The sequence below is a fragment of the Trichosurus vulpecula genome, chromosome 4 (assembly GCF_011100635.1).
Source record: "Trichosurus vulpecula isolate mTriVul1 chromosome 4, mTriVul1.pri, whole genome shotgun sequence".
Lineage (NCBI taxonomy): Eukaryota > Metazoa > Chordata > Mammalia > Diprotodontia > Phalangeridae > Trichosurus > Trichosurus vulpecula.
Window position 1 is genome coordinate 258,668,060 of NC_050576.1, and position 20,847 is coordinate 258,688,906.

At 39.3% G+C, this 20,847-nt stretch overlaps 1 protein-coding gene across 1 annotated transcript in view; it reads left to right on the forward strand.

Moving 5' to 3' along the window:
- Positions 1-799: 799 nt before the first annotated feature.
- The window catches only part of MINDY4B (MINDY family member 4B), a 41,244-nt gene continuing 21,196 nt past the window's right edge, over positions 800-20,847 (forward strand). Inside the window, exons 1-8 of the mRNA XM_036754248.1 lie at positions 800-912; positions 1,152-1,179; positions 3,392-3,556; positions 7,585-7,704; positions 9,499-9,590; positions 12,752-12,917; positions 13,744-13,809; positions 18,360-18,430. Coding sequence (XP_036610143.1) covers positions 800-912; positions 1,152-1,179; positions 3,392-3,556; positions 7,585-7,704; positions 9,499-9,590; positions 12,752-12,917; positions 13,744-13,809; positions 18,360-18,430 — 821 coding nt within the window. The remainder of the gene's footprint in view (positions 913-1,151; positions 1,180-3,391; positions 3,557-7,584; positions 7,705-9,498; positions 9,591-12,751; positions 12,918-13,743; positions 13,810-18,359; positions 18,431-20,847) is intronic.

A 20,847-nucleotide genomic window follows, 5' to 3' on the forward strand; every position in this document is an offset into this window, starting at 1 on the left:
TCAGGTCCCACCTGACTCTGGGGCTGGTGCTCTATCCGTTCTCCTTTATCTCTATCACTTGTTACCTGTGTGACCTTGGGCAAATTGTTTATGCTTTCTGGGCCTCAGTTTCCCCATCTGTGAAATGATAGCATTGAGCTCTAAGGCCACTTTTGGCTCTGATTCTATAATGCTATGATTCTCTAACCCAAAAGATCCCTTCTAGCTTTTGATGCTTGCACTTTTTTTTTGATGTTTACACTTTTTGATTCTTGCACTTTGCCATTATGCTTCATAGAATTGTGATTTGTATGTTTATATACCAAGGTCTTTGAGGGCAGGCTCAGTGCCCTGTTCATTGTTGTACCTTCTACAGAGCTTGTAAATCAGCATGAGGACAGAAAGTGCTCACTTAATGTTTGTTGAATGAACTGAGTGAGGCATCAGAACCTAGGAAAATATCATTTTCCATCCATAGGGCCACCTTGAGTCAATTAGATTATGCCTTTTTCTCTGATGCAGGGAGAGCAATTGCAACCTCATTGTTTATCAATCTGGATCCTGGATTAAACATTTATGCTGTCTATGCAGTGAGCAAAACCGCACCAAGCCTTCCACCTCTAATGAAAATTTAATCAGGATCTGATAGCAGGAGCTTACAGCAAGCCCAGAGCACCAATTGTGAGAGACCTGACTAGTCAACAGTGGGGATTAGCATATTGCAAACCGCCATCTGTGCCAGCCAAATCTCTCTGCACCAGCAAGTACCTCTTGTCCCAATTTTTAACGACTTCTTTCAATTCGACTCCTTAGTCTATAAATGGACAATGAGGTTTCCCACGAGGAGCATAGTTTCCAAGAGAAGGAATTAGATGAAATAGCCAGGAAAATTTCAGACCTCGACAAATGGAGGGAAATCTTTAGTTATCACAGGTAAGTTTTTGCATTGCTCTAAAACACGGCTGACTTTGAATGTGATACTTTTCATGTACTTCAGTAATCAACTCTTATTTTCTCTCTGTGAACATTTTCCTTTACAAGCGTTCTTTGAAAACGCATCCATGTATAATCATCTTGTGGAAAGATGTTTCTATAGACCCGAAAGGTGGTTGTTTCCTTGCTCTATGAATAGGGAGAAACTCTTCACTTGATGTTTTCTCTTTCATTTACAGGTTGGAAATCAACAGTACAACCCATCAGGTAACGCTTTTCCTCCAAAGGTGGATTTTGTTCTTCTGTGATTGTCACATCAAGCAATCACACTGAAAACACAATCCAAGCATCTCCCATGCATGCCGTATCATCTACACAATGGTAGTATAGCATGTGAAAATGCAAAATGGCAAATAGGCAGTACTAAGGATCTTTTCATATGTTCCTCTTTTTTTTTTGACAAATCATTAAGCAGTCTTCCCGCCTTTAAGAGCATTTTTTCTATCACTAAAAGCAACATGTGGCTATTATTTAGAAACGATTATATTTAAAAACCAGCCCCTCTACTGTTTGTGGAAATAATGCTATATTGTCAAGACCCAGGGCTTTAGTAATTTATGTAAAGTACTTTGCAAGCTTGCCAAATCTATAGAAATCTCAGTAGTTGTGGGTCAGTTTGAAACCAAAGTACCATCTACATTATTTGCCCTTTTCATTTTATCAGAGTTTTGAAAATAATAGAGGTATGTAATTTGATTAATATTTTAAAAATTTTCAAACATTATTCCAAGGTAGAAGCTGCAAGATGGTCTCCCTGAAGCCTGGAGAGGTTAGAAAGTTATATAAAGACTTAATTTGTGTCTTCATGCAGTTCATTCAGTTAATTCACAAACAGAAGTAACCACCAAATATTAGCATTTTCCCTGCTGCTATTTGAATTCGATATTATCTGAGAAGAGTGTGTAATTAGTATTATTATTAAAAAGTATAGTTTCTAATTCATATTTTAGCTATATCCTAAGCATAGACTAAATTGAAATATAGAAGATGATGTTTGTTTGGTAATCTTAACATAATCAGATGCAAAACTAATTTAGACAGACAGGATTTGGAGGGCACCCAAGGGAACATTCAGAAGGTAGGTAAAGAAATTTTTTAAAAAACTAAATTTCCAATTACAGTTTTGCAGCAAGATGGAAAAAGTCCATTCCTGGGAGTGTAAAGATGTTGTCATTTGATTTACAAAAATAACCCGTTTGACTCCGATGATGTATCTGAGAGATAAGGAAGCCTCCTTCTACTCCCCTTGGGAATCTAGAATAACCGGGAAGGCAGGTTTCTTTTTAAAGTGTCAGCCTGAATCAGGGAAAATTCCTTTAATGCTGCCTTTTGTTTCCTGGACACAAAATGTATATTTGTTAAGAAAAAAATGAAGGAAGGTAAATGAAGGGCCAGTGCTAAACTACACTGAGTCACTGGAGGGTGAGGTCTAGGGCAGCTGGGGAGTGAATGAGTGAAAGGAAAGCTACCTGAGCTGAGAAATTCTTGCTCTCACTGAGGGGGAGCAGGACCAGGACAGAATTTGACAGGGGTGACCCAAGCACCTCACTTTGTATGGGAGCCACCAAGATAAACTGATTGTATTGAGGGAGAAAATGTAAGAGTCCTTCGCAAAGATTTACTGAATGTTACCTTTTGAAAACATTAGAAAATGATATTTCTTTTTCCCCAACATAATTTCAAGCCAAGGTCTTAAGACTAATGTTGTTTCCATAGTTACTTTTCACCTCTGTTGACAAATCAAACTTGTACAAAGTCTTCTGAGAGAAACATTTACTTTTTTCCATTTTTTTCCAATGGGTATTCATAATATGTGGAGGGAAATAAAGTGAGCATGATGAAAAGAATGGGAAGAACATAAGGACCTGAGTTTGAATCCTGACTGTCACCTGGGTCACTTTGGGCCAGCCATTTAGTTTTCCTGGGCCATGGGTTTTTCATGTGTAAAATGAAGGATGTTGAATCAGTTGACCTTTAAGATCATCCTTTGATGACAGAAGAGTGCCTATGTCTGTGGGGGGAGGGGAGAGTACTAAACCACGTGTCCTAAGCATTGGGAAACTCATAAGAGAAGAATCAGTGCCTCTCTCCCTATCCTGGATTCATTTGTATTTATTCTGTACCTGCTTTCATATGTATTTTTATTTCCCCATTTGAACATTAAGCTCTTTGGAAGAAAGGATTATTTCATTCTTTGTATTGGTATCCCCAGAGTCTGGCAAATAGTAGGCAATCAGTCAGTGTTTGTAGGCTGATTGATTCTAAGTATAGAAAATAAACTTTCATGACACATCTCTACAAAAAAAGACAAAAGAAACTTACCTTCTCCAAAAACATGTAAGGCAAAATTGACACTAGATCTTGGGGGGTTTTTTGTTTGTTTTTTGCTTTGTTTTGGGGGTGAGAGGACATTCAAGAGAAACTTCAAGACTATCACAAACCTGCTGATTATGGCAAAGCTGGTGCAGGATCACTTCAAGACAAAGGACAAGGACAGTGCCCATCAAAGGTCCTTTATTCACTTCTTGAACCCTCTATCAACTCAAAATGGGCCTGCTTTCCTGTCTCCCTAGCAATGGCCACGGTGAGTACAGCTTGTTAATTAAACATGGAGTGAAATGTAATCTCTCCAAAACAATGAGGCTGGGGAATCTTAGCTGGTGTTATGTGAGAGTATTATCGGACATGAGGCTTCAGAAGTTGTTATTGGTAAAAGGAGAACATAATTAAAATGACTTATTTGTGATTTTTTTTTCAACATCGGTACCATGGTACTGGGAATGTTTTAATCCTTCCCTCCTAAATTCTGACAGCCTCTATATTTATATACTTTCTTAATGTGCCTTTTGCAAATACAAATAAACCACATATAATTTAATATACATACTATTGTAGACTAGGCCTTTTAGGGGAATTGAATTTTTTCAATTTTACATAAATACAAATGAGCTAGAAGGAACACATCACTCCATTTTAGAGACTCATATACTTTAGAGGTCATCCAGTCTGACTCCTTACTTTTACACATGAGGAGACTGAGACCTGGAAAAGTTAAGTGATTTGCCCAAAGTCACACAAGTGGCAATGTCAGGATTCAAACCTAGGTCCTTGGATGGCAAATCTAGCACTCTTTCTACTATACCATACATTACTTCTGAATTTGTGATCTTGAAGTTCCCTGTTGAGTTGGAGTCCCATGACCCTATTTTGACACCCATAATCAGGGTTGGGAGGGCCCATTAGTGGGTACCATTCATTCACTGCTGCCTTGAATCAAAAGTCCATTAAGGTTGATCTAGGCTCTAGGTTTTTCTTAATATGTCATGGTCATGGTGAATTAGGAGTATAAGATGCTTAGGATTATACCTATGACCCTAGACTTAGAGCTGGAGGAAACTTTAGTGATCATCTAATCTGACCCCAGACAGTAGAGAAAATGAAGACCCTCTTTTTTAATTCATTGAAGTTACTTTGGAAGGTGCCTCCATACTTTTGGAGAAAATGGAAATAATGTTGAATTTACAGTCAGAAGACCTGGGTTCAAATCTTTCTTTGACCCTTACTTCCTGTGTGTCCTTAGCCAAATCATTTCCCTCTTCACTTCAGTTGCTCATTTGTTAACTAAAGGAGTTGGACTCAGTGGCTTCTACCTCAACAAGCATAATCATATGATCTTCTTCACCCATATGAAGTCACTAATGTAACCCATGAAACTCTATGTTGAGGGATATTATTTTTTGTCTCTCTATCATATCAAAAAGAGAAGCAGCATAGCAGACTTCATCTGTTGAGAACTAGCTTGGTGCCCAAGGCAACTAACTTTCTAAAACCATAAGTTAAAGATAAGTTGTCAATCTCCATTGGTGGAAGGAATTTCCACACAGAAATAATCTCTAGCCAATCAAACCATAGGCCAGAAGCAGCCTCCTATCCCCACTGAAAGAAAACCAAGTATATCCAAGAAGCAACGATATTCAAATCCCTGTATTCCATTGATCATATGGCCTGATGGATGCCACCACCCCTCAAAAAAAAACCCTAAAAATTAGAATAGCTCTGTAATTCAATCGTCTGATAAAGATCCTTAAACTATATATGTGAACAAAATTTAGTACACAGGTGAGCTCATGTCAGTTAAACTGAATTGCATTTTGATGTTATATTTTTTTAATTTCATGAATTTTATTAACCTTTGTCAAAAAGAGATGTTAGAAAAATATGAAATGGGAAAATCTATACTGAGTGCTTCCATTTGACCACAGATGAAAAAAGGATGTCACTGGGGACTTCCCCAATGACTTTGCCTAGGTCATCGTCCCCTTTAAAAATCCAGAGACAAAAGAATCCAAAGAGGGCAGTCTGAAAGCGAGCAATGGAGTGTTCAGGAAATCCCAGACATCTAAATAATTGATTTTTTCTTTTGAAATTGTATTTGGATTTATTCCCATCTTGCAAGTCTTGTGATCTAGCCTCTCTTTAACCAGCATAGTCATTAATGGCTATAAGCTCTCTGGGGATGATGAGGATATTCTAGAGTGGCTAGGTGGGGTGAGTATGGGTGGGGGGAAGAATCTTGAAGCTTGACTAGCTCAGATATTTCAGTCAGGCAAATTGTCTGGAATTGAGACAGTCACTGGACACTCACTGGAGAATTCCCCCTTGCCTCACTTGCTGCCTTGGGCTGTACTGGATGGGTTAAGAATACACATTTTTATTGAAGGTTGGATGCACTGGTCACCTGGAGATGAACAGATCAATAAAGTATTCTTCCCTCCCAAGAATGACCCCAGTCCTTTGTCCAGGGGCAACAAGCCCCTCATTTCCCCAACATTTCCACCTCTACCACCAAGCCCCAACATTCTAGTTTATTTTGTTTCCTAGCCCTGGGAAAAATTGGGAAATAGAAGTTAAGTCTTTGGTGCCTTCCTGTTCCTCCATTTTTCTTTTCCCAAAATGCATTCTTCCCTGAACTCCCATTCAGAAGTCTAGTCTGTGTTCTATTCTGATGGGATCTTATGATAACAATGGCATTTACAGACATTTGTATTGTACTTCAAGGTTTATAGAAGCACATTTACTTACGTTGTCTTGTTGAAGGAAATTTTTTTATTTATTCTGCTTGACCCCAAAGGGAACAACTAGAGCAATTAATGGAAATTGCAAAGAGATAAATTGAGGTTCGATGTTAATAGAAAAACCTTCTAATAATAAGTGGAATGGACTGACTCCAGGAGTGGATGCTTCCCCTTTCTTAGAGGTGTTATGTAGGGGGTACAGAGAGACTGCTTGTTGGGGAAATTATAAAGAGTGAGTCCTCCTGGATATGAGTTGGACTAAAATGGTGACTGAGATCCTTTCCAACTCTTAACTTCTGTGAGCAACCCTATGGAGCAGATCTTCCTGCTGTCACCATCTCCATTTTGGTGAAGGAGACAGTGGTAGAGTGGAGTCAGAGAACTCTGGAGTCAAGAGAACTTGGATTCAAATTCTGCCTGTGACACAATTATATGAATGACTATGGCCAAGTGACTCCCTGGATCTCAGTTTCCTCATCTATAAAATGGAGGGGAAGGGTTGGACTAGATGGCCTCTTAGGTCCCTTCCAACTCTAAATCTATGACTCTTTGAAAATGAGGTTCAGAGAAGTTAAGAAATCTGTCCATGGTCACAGTTAGTAAGCAATGAAGGAGGGATTCTAACCCGGATCTCTCTTGACTTCAGATCCAACACTCATAGAACTGGTAACCATCTGACAATGTAAAAAGGGTTCCTCAAGCCTCTCCTTAAGTACCTCCAATGAGAGGAAACCTACCTCTCTCCACTACTCCACAGAGATGACTGTCAATCAGCTAGATGTCACTAATAAATATGGTGTATCCTGTAGTATACTTCTCACAAGGGTCAGATAACTGACCTTCCATGTACAAGGTGCCATCTTAGAGGCAGCCAGGTGGAATAAGTGAATGCCAGGCTGGACTTTGAGTCAGGAAGGCTTCAGTTCAAATCTTGTGTCAGGCAACTACTGGCTATGTGTCCCTGAGTAAGAGCCTGGTAAAGGCTTTCTCTACCTCAGTTTTCTCTTCCATATAAAGGGGATGATAATAGTGCATATCTCACTGGGCTGTTGTAAGGATCAAATGAGATCAAACATGCAAAGTGATTTACAAACCTTATATATATCTATAAATGCTAGCTATAAATCCTATTATTATCTCAACACCTTCAACATTCTCCAAGAGTTGGGGTTCTTAACTTTTTTGTATCCTGAACCACTGCCACAGTCTCACAAAGCCTACTGGACCCCATCTCAGAATGTTATTCAATGCATAAATAAAACATATAGGATTATATTGAGATACTTAAGAAAAATTTAAAAATCAAGTTCATGGATCTCAGGTTAAGAACCTCTGACTAAAAAGAATTATTCAAAGCATGGGGAAACTCCCATGGATCATTAAATCAATAGTAAGACCTGAAGTTCTTTCTAGCTTAGGTTCAGGTCTTGTAGAATCAGTGCTAGTAGTCTATCTCTCCGGCTTTGCCATATATTTTTGCACTAAATAAACAAACAGACAATTTACTGATTAAAAGATTCATTCCTCTCTTCCTTAGGGCCTACAAAAGATCCTGTTTGGAAATATAGTACATGTCTTTAACCAGGACTGGAAAAAGTCATATTTCCAGTTCCATGAACCTTCTTCGGACCTGTCCTATGCTTTGGAAATAGGAAAGGTAACTAACTATCAACAAACCCAATAAAAAACCATTGTCCCATAAAGTGTCCCCAGGGGTACACAGCACCCATGTAACTTCATAGAGCTTACAAATACCCTTTCTATTCTTCTAAACCTCCTTATTGGGATAGCTTTTCTTGGAACAGTAACATAATATGGCCCTATATTTTGACAAGTCCTCGTAAGATTTCAGTCAATCAATAGACATTTTTAAGTATCAGCTATGTAGCAGGGTGGAGAAGGAAATGGAAAACCATTCCACTCTCTTTGCCAAGAAAACCCAATGGACAGTATTAGAAAACAACAACAACATGTGCCAGGTATTGGGCTAAGTGCTGGGGACACAAAGAAAGACAAAGACAGTGTCTGCTCTCAAAGAACTCACAGTCTAAAGGGACAGACAACATGCAAAGCAACTGTGTACAAACAAGGGATATAGTGGATAAATCAGAAGTAATCAATGTAGGGAAAGCACCAGCATTAGGGAGCTAGGGAAAGGCTTCTTGTAGAAGGTGGGACTTCAGCGGAGACTTGAAGAAAGCCAGGAGGAGTGGATGAGGAGGGACGGCATTCCAGACACAGGGGACACAGAGTATGTAAAGATGAGTAGGCTGAAAGAAGAAAGGACTTGGGTTTTGAATACCAAAGAGCAGATCTTGTATTTGATCGTAGAGAGCCCCTAGAGTTGACTGAGTCAGGAGGATTTCAGACCTGCTCCACTATCTTCAGGGGCTTGGAGGGCTGAAATGATAAGGCTTCTCTTCAGAGAACTCAAATTTCATTTCCCAACAAGAAAGGGAAAGACGACTGGAAGAACACCTATTGCTATTCCTTTTCCTTTCCACCAGGGGCAAAGTCATGGAGTGGAGACTGTACCGGGGAGGGGAGGCCGGGAGCCAGGGCCTGGCCCTGGAGGAGCAACCCACCTCTTCAGACCCAGGCTTTGTCACTTACCAAATAAAGGGGTGCCACTAAACGGCCTCCCGGCTTCCCTCCCAGCTCTAAATTACTATGACATTTACTAAAATACTATGACATTCCAGGTGGATTTGGAGGCCTCATCTGACCCCAAGAATTAGAGGTTTGGGGTTCCATCTGTAGCAGGTTTTCCCCTTTCATTGTTAAAATTCTTATCATCTATAATAATTTGCAGATAGTGTAAGAGATAAGCAACCAATTCTCCCCTACCTGTAAATGAAGGTGATTGGACAAGAACATCTTTAAGGTCCTCTGTTCTAACAGTCTGTGATTCTTATTACTCTATGATAGAGCTGTAGATATATAGATAGCTATATACATAATTGATATCTATATACAGAGAGAGGGGAAGATACACACATCTATACATATACATAAGCATATATATGTGATTTGCTATGACAACTATCATTAGTTTGGCGTCGTATCAGTTATCTAAACTTCAGTTAGACCTGGCTGAAATTAAACATTGATATATATATGAGATATATATATATATATATATTTTTCCCCATTCAAGTTCTCCACTACCCTCCCCTCCCCCCCCCAATCTATCTACAGACTTAAGAACACCTGCTCTAAGGTCCCAGTTATGAGAGTGATCCATTTGCGCTGGTGGAGGGTGTTTCCACACCAGGAAGTCCACATACCAAAGAAATTACAGGTCAAGAAAAAAAGTAATACTAGCAAAGGGGGATGATTCCATTTTATTTGTTTTTCCCCCTCTCTCTACTCCTCCCCCCAGTCACCCACACAAACTAATTCCACTGCTTTTACCCCTACATGGCCTGATTCCACTTTATTGTCACTTTAGGGTGGGTCCAGAGCAATCCAAATGGCTGTGCAGCTGAACATCCTCAAATACCTTTTATTTACAAGGAGTGAAAAAGGCAGTGACTTTTGCAGGTAAGGAGAGAAAGAGAGAGTGGGGGCAGGGGAGGGGGAGAGGGAGAGAGAGGGAGAGAGAGAGAGAGAGAGAGAGAGCGCAACAGAGAGACAGACAGAGAGAGACAGAGACAGACAAACAGACTCAGAGAGAAACAGAGAAAGACAGAGATAGAGAGAAAGACAGAGAAACAGAGACAAAGAGCAGAGACAGAGGGAGATAGAGAGAGACAGAGAGACAGAGACAGAGAGATAGAGACACAGAGTGAGAAACAGAGACAGACAGACAGAGACAGAGAGAGAAAGAGAAAGACAGAGTCAGAGACCTCATTTCACTGGGTGAGATTCCAAGTTTGTTACTTAAGCAAGTACAACCCAGAGTGTAGGGGTGGGGCAGAATATGGTGCCTGGGAGCCATGGGCACCTCTGCCTCATATCTGGATGTTCCAGCACCATCATTCAATTCCTCTTTCCCGTCTTCATCCCTTTCTACATTCTCCAAGTGACAGATGTGCTTCTCTTAGGACATGTTTCTCTCTCAAGGAAAGGAATTCCATTTCATCCTCTTTATTCCTTCCAGCTTTAGCCTCTTATAAATAGTTTTGCATGGTCTTCATGGTCTGCCGCAGAGCATCCTATCTGTCAGCTGAGATTAAAAGCCTGTGTTGCCCTTTCCCATGTCAGGTGTGCCCCTTTGACTATGGTTGATGGGAGAGACAGAATGTAAAAAGAAATACCACAACATAGCAGTGGTGTGGCCACAGCAGGGGAACAAAGGCATAGAGAGCCCAGGCAGCTTTGTAAATGAACCGTGAGGGCTGTCACTTATCTAACTTCAGGTGATAGCCCTCGGTAAGCAGCCCCTTAGTCAATCAATCCCAATTAGCTTCCCTTTAGTGAGAACAGTCAATCAGTCACATCATCTTGATTTATCGAAAGCCTTCTCTGCACCAGCCACAAAGATTCATGCTGTATGGGGCACACTGGCACACAGCAAGACTATGATCCCACCCTCCAGAAGCATAATTACAATGTGGTTGAGGAGAAAAGATATATGCATGAAAAAAATAAATATAACCAACCATTCCAGGCAGTCTGTATGATAAAGTGACAATGAAATTAGTGCCACAGAAGTTAAGTAAAAGACAACTTCACTTCTGTCTGGAGTAATTGGAAAATCTAGTCTTATAACAATGTCTTGAAGGCTTGGTAGGTTTTGGGTAAGCACAGAGGAGGGGGAAGGCATCATGGGTGGGGACCCTTGACCCAAGGTTTCATACTTACTGTATTATAAATGAAAATGATGAATTTCTGGCTCCATACTTAACGGGCCATCCTATGCTCTGTATCTTTTTTTAAAAGTCTTTTTGATATGTTTTGTTTGTATATTACAACCTTTGCAGATTATTACAGGGGTGTGCTGGAGCCAGCTCATACCTGGCTCTCAGACTGATTATTAAATTTTCAGTGGGAGTATTTACACCTTGGAAATAAGCAAATGTTACAAATCAGGGCTTGATTTTTTATTTTATTGACTGTCCAAACCTAAGAAAGTGATGGGAAAAAGTTTTTATGATGCAGACTAAAGTTAAAAGTGTATCATGGGTACTTTTTTGTGGAACTAGTTGTGTAACATTTACCAACACATTCCTGAACTATCCTTTTTTTCAATTCAATTGAACATTTATTAAGTCTTACTATGTGCCAGATACTGTGCTAAGCACTGGGGTTACAAAAAGAGGTGAAAGACAGTCCCTGCCTTCAAGGAGCTTAAAATCTAATGCATTATCCTCACTTGGGAGAAACCCATAATAAAGTGATTTTTTTAAAATAAGTAACACTAATAATACAGTGACCTTATCTGAAAATTCACACAACATTCTACATCTGTAGTACCTCTCCTCTATTAAAAAACATTAATAAAAGTGTGTTTTGTCTCTCTTTCACTCCCCACCTCATTAGGAAAACAAACAAAAACAAACAAAAAACTCCACCAAGTTTCTTGTAGCAAATATGCATGGTCAAACAAAATAAATTCCCTCAATGGCTGTATGCAAAAATATAGCTGTCTCATTCTATACACTGATTCCACCCCTCTTTCAGGACAGGATGTTTCATCTTTCATCCTCTGGCTCTATCTGTAGTGTGATGAACAGCTTCCCCCCCCAAAAAAAAAAACCCACAATTTAAAATTGCTACAGCAAGTGGATGCCCTATTTATACCCTATTTCCTTTCTTTTATTGCAAATTAATAGAATGATGGATTTGGAGTCAGGAAGACCTAGGTTTGAATGTCACCTTAGACACTTACTAGTGGTGTGATCTTAAGCAAAATCACTTCGTCTCTTTGACCCTCTGTTTCCTCAATTGTAAAAAGGGAGGGGAGTCACTATACCTAATTCACAGGGATGTGGTGAAGACCAAGTGAAATAATGTATTGTATGTAAGGCGCTTGAAATTTCACAGTACTATATAAATGTCAGCTATAATTATTGTTTACCGTACACTCGAGGCCATAAATGTGCCACTTCTAGGATTCTTATTTGCAAGGGAAAAGAGTGCTTATAGGAATCTTTATTAATAATAAGGTTGCCTCAGACACTTACTAGCTATGTGCCCTGGGCAAGTCACTTAACCTGATTGCCTCAAAAAATAATAATATGGTTCAGGTCATCAAAAGTATATCTGAAAAAAATGTCTTCAGTGCCATCATGGACAGAAGAGTTCTCAGACTTCCTAAATTTCCCTCCCTAGTGACCGTTATCCTAGGATTCCAGCACCTCCTGCTGTCATTTGACTCTATAATCCTCAGCCAATCTGAGACTGCTTCAGATCCTGACATCTTGGACAAAGTGCATTCCTTCATTCATGCAAGTTGGAATTCCAGGCTCATTCTCGTCCAATAATGGGTTTTTGGTGCCCCAACCACACTTTCCCATTTAACCGTTAATTGTCCTGTCTCTTTCTCAGGAGAGTGCATCACATGTCAGGGATAGAGAGCATATAATCTTGGAGATGGAGAGAGATACCCCAACTCCACAAGTTTTCAAAGCCACCTTTTCTCATCACAAGCCATTCAAACAAAATAGCTAATGGCCCCAACCAAATATCTGCTTCCTGCTCAGGGAGCAGTCGGGCATTCCTTGGAATGTTTTTCACCTTTTGATTTAATTGCATTGCAGTTTATGCAAAACAAGCCATCGAGAACAGAAAGAGGCCCTCTCAGCAGCTCTGGCAGATACTCTGTGGATAGCAGGAGAAAGACAAAAAGTCGTCATCTGTGTCATCACATCAGAAACTTATTTTCACTCAACGAGGGACTTCCAAGCAGATGGCTTGACTGAGCGAGTGAGTCTAGACGGCTTTCATGCCTGTGATCACACTTCTCTTACCATACACCAGTACCAGTGAGGGTGACAAAGATGCTTCACTGAATCTGTTGGCCTGGCCATTGAGATAGAGTTTAAGCCGGCCGCAGCAAGGAGGTGGAATGATGGAGACCCAAGCCACCACAATGAACAAACCTGTAATGAACTTCTGCTTTCTGGATTCACTAGCCCTAGAGCAGTGAAAGCCATAGCTTTCAGGTCTGGCCACCTCACATTCTTACTGGCTATATTTCTGTAACGATGATCTCAACGATAGCATAGCTATCCCTACTAAAAATTCTGTTCTCTTTTTCTACTTGAGATTTTGTTCTTGTTAAAAACAAGGAATGCAGAATTCATGGATTTGAGCTACCACATCTTACAGTGTGTTTTTATTCATTCATTTGACAAGCCTTTATTATGCACATACTATCAGGCCCTGTTGATTATCTCATTACTTTTGGTCCATGCCTGTGATTTTATCTGGGCAGGGACATCTCAATGCCGAAACTTCCTCAACTCTTCAGCTATTAAGAGTTGTTTTGAGGGACTAAGAGGTTAAATGACTTTTTCATGATCACACAGGCAGTGTATGTGAGAAACAGGACTTAAGCCCGGGTGTTATTGAGTCTGAGTCAGCCCTCTGTCCATTCCACCAGGTTGCCACTCATATCAAATAGGTAGCTTATCAGTTTGCTGAAATGTGTGTGTATGTTTCTTTAATCATTATGAAGTATTAACAGAGGGTTAATATACAAGAACTAGATACTTTCCACCCATTTTTAACCTCCTATTCCTGAATACAGCTGCAGCTCTTTGAATTTTTAGAAAAGGAAGATGCCAAGAAATTCATCTATGATCATTTACAGTGGGTAAGTGAAAAGAAGATCCCTTTGTGTTGAATAGTACTTTCATTAATGTCTTATTTCTTTGATAAAGTGCATTTCCAGTGAAGCTTATTAAGAGTAGTACCATGTTGTTTTGAGAGTGCCTCAGGGAAACACTTAAGAAAGGAAAAACTATTCCCTCCCTGCCCAATTCTTTGAAGAAGACTGGGCCAAGGCCTCCTTTTCCATGGGTTCACCAAAACCTGGGGCAAGGTTTTGATGGATATCTAGGAAAAAGCACAAAAACTAGGAGACCATGACAGGGCTAGGATCTATCATGTAAATGGCATGGGGCAAGTCACTTCTGAGCATGCCATCTTTGATGTAGCAGCAAGCACCCTAGCATACCCAGGATGGCCTGCTACCCCAGGTTCTCTAATCAGCTTTGCTAGGAAAGATAATTGTTAGGGGTCAACAATATTCTTTAATTACATTCATTAGTTCAGAGGAAAAGTGAGCACCCTGAACGTCAGAGAAAATATAAGCAGAGAAATTAGACCAACAGACAGGGTTCTGACTGCCTGAATCACAGCAATATTGCTATACATTTTACATACACCACTGGAGTGAGAGATCCTTTACATCTGAGCAGTTGGGGAGTCTGAACATACCGCTTCTCAGAGTCTTGACCAGGGAATCATGAGGTCCTTCTCATAAGCAAGCCCCATAGCAAAAGCTCACCTCTCAGAATATATACTCATTTGGCTAATAGGCTCAGAGCTAGAAGGCATCACATCACTGAGTCTCATGATTCAGTGCCTAATTAGCTTAGTACCAAAAGGTGTGGAAGCCTTCCTACAAACAAGCTTCCCCTAAGCAAGCTTCCATTAATGGGCTCCACCTGAGGCCTATTAATGGTTGGGGAAGATCTTATACCCCATTAACCTTACAGCTTCCCATTCTTATCTCCTCTCTAGGACTCCCCCGCCCTCTTTTTTTCTTTTTCACATCTGTCCTGGCAGTTTTCATATAGGAATTCAGGATTCCATATGGGGAGGCAGCTCAGTGAGAAGTCATGGAAGAGATATGAGAAGGTAGAATCAAGGATAGGGAAAGGAAGAAAATTAACAGTAGCAATTTCAGATTCCTCAGGGTTAGAAGAAATTGATAATCAGAGCACAACTAGAAGTGAATTCCAGCCAAAGATTGGGGAAAGGGAACATTAGGTTTAATTGTGCAATGTGAAAATGGGAACACATTAACAAAAACATAATTAAACCATCAAAACTCTAGGCATGAAAACAGGGCCAGTTCTAGGAAAAGGAAGGGAAGTCTCATCTTCCCTTTTTAAGGAATCCCTGCACCCATTGTCCTTCCACTATCAATTGACCCTCCAGAGTCCTCTCATTTTGGTGTCTTACCCAGAGCTATTCTGTAGAGGTCATAGGTCATACTCTGCCCCCCCTAAACTTCTCCAATTAATGAAACTTATTTCTCATATATTTCATTCCCTTAGTGTCCTTTTCAGTCAAGTCACAGCCACTATAGCTGATAAATTAATTTGTAAAGTGTGGGAAGGAGGGGAACATACATTATTAAACACCTACTATGTGCAGAACACTTTACGAATATCATCTCATTTAATCCTCATGACAACCCTGTGATATAATTATTGGTATCATCCTTAGAAAACCGAGGCAGATTTGCCCAGGGTCCCCCAGCTAGTAAGTTTCTGAGGCTGGATTCGAACTCAGGTCTTCAACACCCATTGTTGTATCCCCTACATGAGCTAAATGCCTAGTGTAAATTCATGGTTCCTTTCTGCTAGCATTTCAACAGAGCCCTTGTTGAGGTCCAATAAATTGTGACCATTATAGGGTGCAGGATGGAGTGATGGGCCTGGAGTCAGGAAGGCCAGAGTTCAAATCTGCCCTTAGGTACCTAATGGGCCCTTGGAGGTGGGTGACGCCAAGTCTCTCATTTTTCAGTGACCCCTAGGGGCAAGTCAGGATTCTCTCTAGCAGTTGGTAAAGGGAATACTAGAGAACAGAAGGAACAAACATTCCTTCTTCCTCCCACTCCCTTTCTTTGAAGGTGCCCTGACATCTCTAACAAGTCCTCCTTGGCTTTTTCCCTCATCATGATGAATTTTCTGGCTTGTAGACACAAGGACCTACTGCCTATTCTCCCCAATGTTTCACACTAGGCAATGGTTTGGTTCATGTCATATGAAGAAACTCTCTGTGAAATATTAAGTTGTCACTTTAAATTTTATGAAAAATATTTCCCCAGTGAGATATTTTTTCCCTGCAACAGCACATCAATTCATATTTGTTAAATCCTTACTGTGTTCCAACACCATTCTAGGTTCTATAGAGCATGTGAAAGAAATAGAAGCCTGCCCTCAAAAAGCTTGCTATCTAATTGAGCAGTCAATCCGTAGATACACAAAACAACTAAAAAAAATATAAAAGTCAATGACTAGATTGTTTGATGAATAGAACATTATGGTGTGTAATAGCCAGGAAAGGTTTGTAGAGAAGACCTTGACCTTGAAATAAACTTCAGATTTGGATTGGTGAAAAAGAAGTTGGAAGTTAATTCCCAATAAGGGGGTGAGGGGCATGAGGAAAGGCATGGACTCCAGGATGAACATGTCTTACATCAGGCATCAGAAAGGAAACCACAGGCATAATAGCAAGCTTGACTTGAGTCACCCCAAGTACTGAACCACATCCCAGGCCATCTCAAGCTTGCTCAGGTGATTTTGGCACTGATTGAATTTACCTGTATAGCAACCATGATGGAGTGTGAACCCATATAGAGGACTCTATTTTTTTGAATTCATGACTCTGTCCATGTACAACTGTAATGTGTTAGATGGTCAATCAGTGCCAGGCACTGTACTAAAGAGATAACATGGAATCAGTTGATGGTCAGTCTTAAATGTCAAGCTAAGGTATGGACTCCATACATGATCCTATAGACAAGAAGGAGCCATTGAAAGTTCTTAAGCAGAATAGTAGCAATGTGAAAGTAGTGTTTAAAAAAAGTTAATCTGATATTTTGCATAACTGCACATGTGTAAGCTGTATCTAAGTGCTTGCCTTCTCAAGGAGGGGGCAGAAGAGGGAAGGAGGGAGGGAACTGGCAACTTGAAAATAATTTTTTAAAAATGTTAAAAATTGTTCTGATAAGTAATTGAGAAAAAATAAAATAACATTATTTTTTAAAAAGAGAAAAAACAAGTGATACAATATGAGACAAAAAGTAGTTAATCTGTCATTGGTTAGGGTAGATTGTAGAATGAATAGACCAAAGACAGGGAGGCCGCTTAAAGAGGTTATTTCTGTAATACAGGTTTGTAAAGATGGTGGCCTAGATTAGAAAGATGGCGGCAGTAATAGGGAGGAAAGATGAATCTAACAGACATGTTGAAGCAAACATAACCAGGAGGACCTGGTGACTTACTGCATCTGTGAAATTAAGAGGAAAGGCCTCAAAGACCAGGAGAATGGTAGTTGCCACTAACAGAAATGAAGAAGTAGAATATAAACTGTGGAAGTTCTCTCCTGATCTCCACTCAAGCTGGCAGTTCAGGTCCCCAAAGGGATTATATTATGTCTCCCTTAATAGTCTAAAGGCAGCAGCCTTGAGGAGATATGAGGTAGCTCATGAGCCCCTATTAGTGTGCTCATATTGTAACTCATGAGCCCCATTAATGTGCTTCTTCCGCTGATGATCAGTTGATTTCAATTAGTCAGACAGACTTAATTAGCTTTTAGAAACAGGTATTTAGTATGGTGGTACAGTATCTCTCTCCCCACTCCCAACAAGTCTGTGACACCTTGTCCCACAATTCCAGGAGAAAGCAGGTTTAAGGTTAGTGTACATGCGGTAAAGCGTACAACTCACAGGTCTGTAAGTCATTTGGCTGGCATCCTCCATAGGTATGGTGTCGTTTTTCTATTTAGTATCTTGTAGAGCATTGAATCTGCCTTTGCTCATTGAGTTCAGTTTATTCTCAGCTCCCGATTCAGACACCGTTGCCAGCTGCTGTTACACTGGGGCTTCTGGTAGGGCACCAATGAAAAGCCTGAACCTTCTGGTCCTTGAGGACTCAGGTTACAGCATTCCCTTTCCTCCCAAGTAATTTTTTCTGAGGTTTAGGCAGGAGGCTTCCATCATTAACTACTAGATGTTTAAATACTCCAATTCCAGATTAGCCTCTTGACTTTTACAAACCCCACAGGGTATGACAAATCCTCCAACCAATGGGATCAAACTTACTGTTGCACCTAGCTCAAATATTCAGGCTTTGTTCACACCAAATTCACACCTCTGAGTGATTCAATTCTCACCTGATAAAGGTACCAAAGCTAAGTGGGGTGGGGTGATTATAACCCCATCTGCATGGTAGGATAGCTGATTTAATGTAGACAATGACCTAAATCTTAACCAGATTGAATTTGACAAGAGAGCAAGCCATTTAAATAGAGATACTTTGTAGGAAGCTTTTCTTCTTTCAGATTTAAAATAAATGGTTTCCTTTGAGTAACTTTTAAAATAATGTTTTCTTTTCTTTTCTCAAATAGTTCAAAGGGGAAGGAAGCCATGGAGTTATCTTATTTCTTTACAGTTTGCTCTTTTCTAGAACATTTGAAAGGTAAAATCTATAATTGGAGAACTTTTGCTCAGATCTGTGCTATATAGTTTCTTGCCACGTAAACTTAATAACATTAATTTATTCTTGTGCTAGAAAGGACCTTGTATCTCTACATGAGAAACATCAAAAAAACATGTACTGTGCAGATTTCTTTCACAGAGAATAGCTTTATCTATGTCTCAGATATTTTTACAGAAATTCTGGTCATATTCATTCATTCAACAAGCATTTATGAATTTTTAAAAATTAATTTAAAATACAAATGAACAGAAATCTATTTTCTCTCCATCTCATCTCTACCCCACGGGGGGGAAAAAGAGCAATATTAGATCCTTTTAACAAATGTCCACAGTCAACAAAATAAATTTCCTTACTGGCAGTGGCAAATAGCTAGCTACACACACACATACACACACACACACACACACAGAGTGTGTATATACGTATATATGTATGCACACACACACACACACACACACACACACACACACACACACATACACATCATTCTGTACCGTGAGTCCATCAACTTTCTAAAAGGATATAGATTTCCTGCTTCATCATTGGTCCTCTGGAATCATGGATGATCAATGAGTTGATAGAGTTCTTATAGCTTTCCAGCGTTGTTATTGCATAAGTTATTCTGCCTCTGCTCATTTCACTCTGTATCAGTTCCTACAAGCCTTTAAAATTGTTTTTGTATGTGGACGTTATGGTATAAATTATTCTGATCCTGCTCACTTCATTCTACTTCAGTTCATACACGTCTTCTCAGATTTCTCTGAAACTTTCCCTTTTATCATTTCTTATAACACAATTGTATTCTATTACATTCACATACCACAATTTATTTAAGTATTCCCCAATTGATAAATATATATGTTTTCAGTTGTTGGGCTCTTGTTGGGTTGTTTTTTTTTCACTACAAAAAGAGTTGCTATAAATATTTTTGTACACATGGACCATCTTCCTCTCTTTTGATCTCTTTGAGTCTAGTAGGTCTAGTAGCAATGATATAGCTGGATCAAGGGGCATGAACTACTTAGTAGCTTTTTGCTTATAATTCCACATTGCTTTCTGGAATGGTTGTACCCTTTCACAGGTCTACCAACAGTTCATCAATGTGTTTGTTTTCCCTTAACCCTTCTAACAGCTGTCATTTTCTCTCTTCTGTCTGTTGAAGAAAGAAATAAAAATCAGCTGGAAACTAAATAACTTCATCTTAAAGAATTGGTGGGTCCAAAATAAATCATAGAAACAATAGACAATTTCATTAAAGATAACGGCAACAATGAGATGGCATACCAAATGTTTTGGGATGCAGCCAAAGTAGTCCCTAGGTGAATATTTAATTCTCTAAGGCTTTTTATTAACAAAAAAAGGAAAAATAGATCTATGAATTGCATGAAGTCAAAAAACTAGAAAACCAAAAGGCATTTATGAAGTATCTACTACATGTTAAGAACCATACTGGGTGCTGGGGTCACAAAAATGTTAGTTGTAGACATTAGAAAAGGTTGAATATGAGATAGTAACACAACAGATTTGTCTTGAGGTGTGAAGACCAATACGTCCCCAAAAGCTTATTTGATTTGATTTAATAAATACACGACTATATTAATATCATAGCCAACAACAAGAAATACTTAATCTCGCTTACTGTCATAGGTGCTGTGAAGGATACTAGGAAGTATAACACAGCCCCTGTCTTCTAGGAGTTTACATTCTAGTTGGGAAGTTGATTCAAATACTTGAAAAGATATATGGGATGGTGCAATAGAAATAATAATACCAACTGGCATTTATGCAGTACATGGAAGTTTGCAAAGCCTTACACACATCACCTCATTGATGCCAACCTCTAGGTAGATGCTACTCTTCTCAGCACTTTATAGATGAGAAAACTGAAGCTCAGGAGTTTGAGAAGTGATCACACAGCTATTAAATATCTGAGGTATCATTGGAACCCAGGCCTTTCTAACTCCAAGTTACAATGCTATACTGCTTCTTTTTATAAAATTAATTTTTAAAAAATTTAAAAAGATTTGAATTTGCATAGCATTTTGAATTTTTACAAAGCACTTTATATGTGTATGTGCGTATGTACGTATGTGGGCATATATATGTTATATCTGTGCTATATATACACATGTCTATCTATACATATATGTAAATATAATATGTATTGATTTTATATGTATAGCCTATATCAGCTTGCATGACACCTTGGGGAGGAGGAAGGAGAAGAAAAAATTTAGAACTCAAAATCTTATAAAAGTGAATATTAAAAACTAAAAATAAATATAGGTATATAAGTATTTATATGGGCCATGTGTGTATATGTGTGTATACATACATACATTAAAAATCTTATTTAAGCCTCACAACTACTGTGAAAAGTAGGTATAACAGGCATT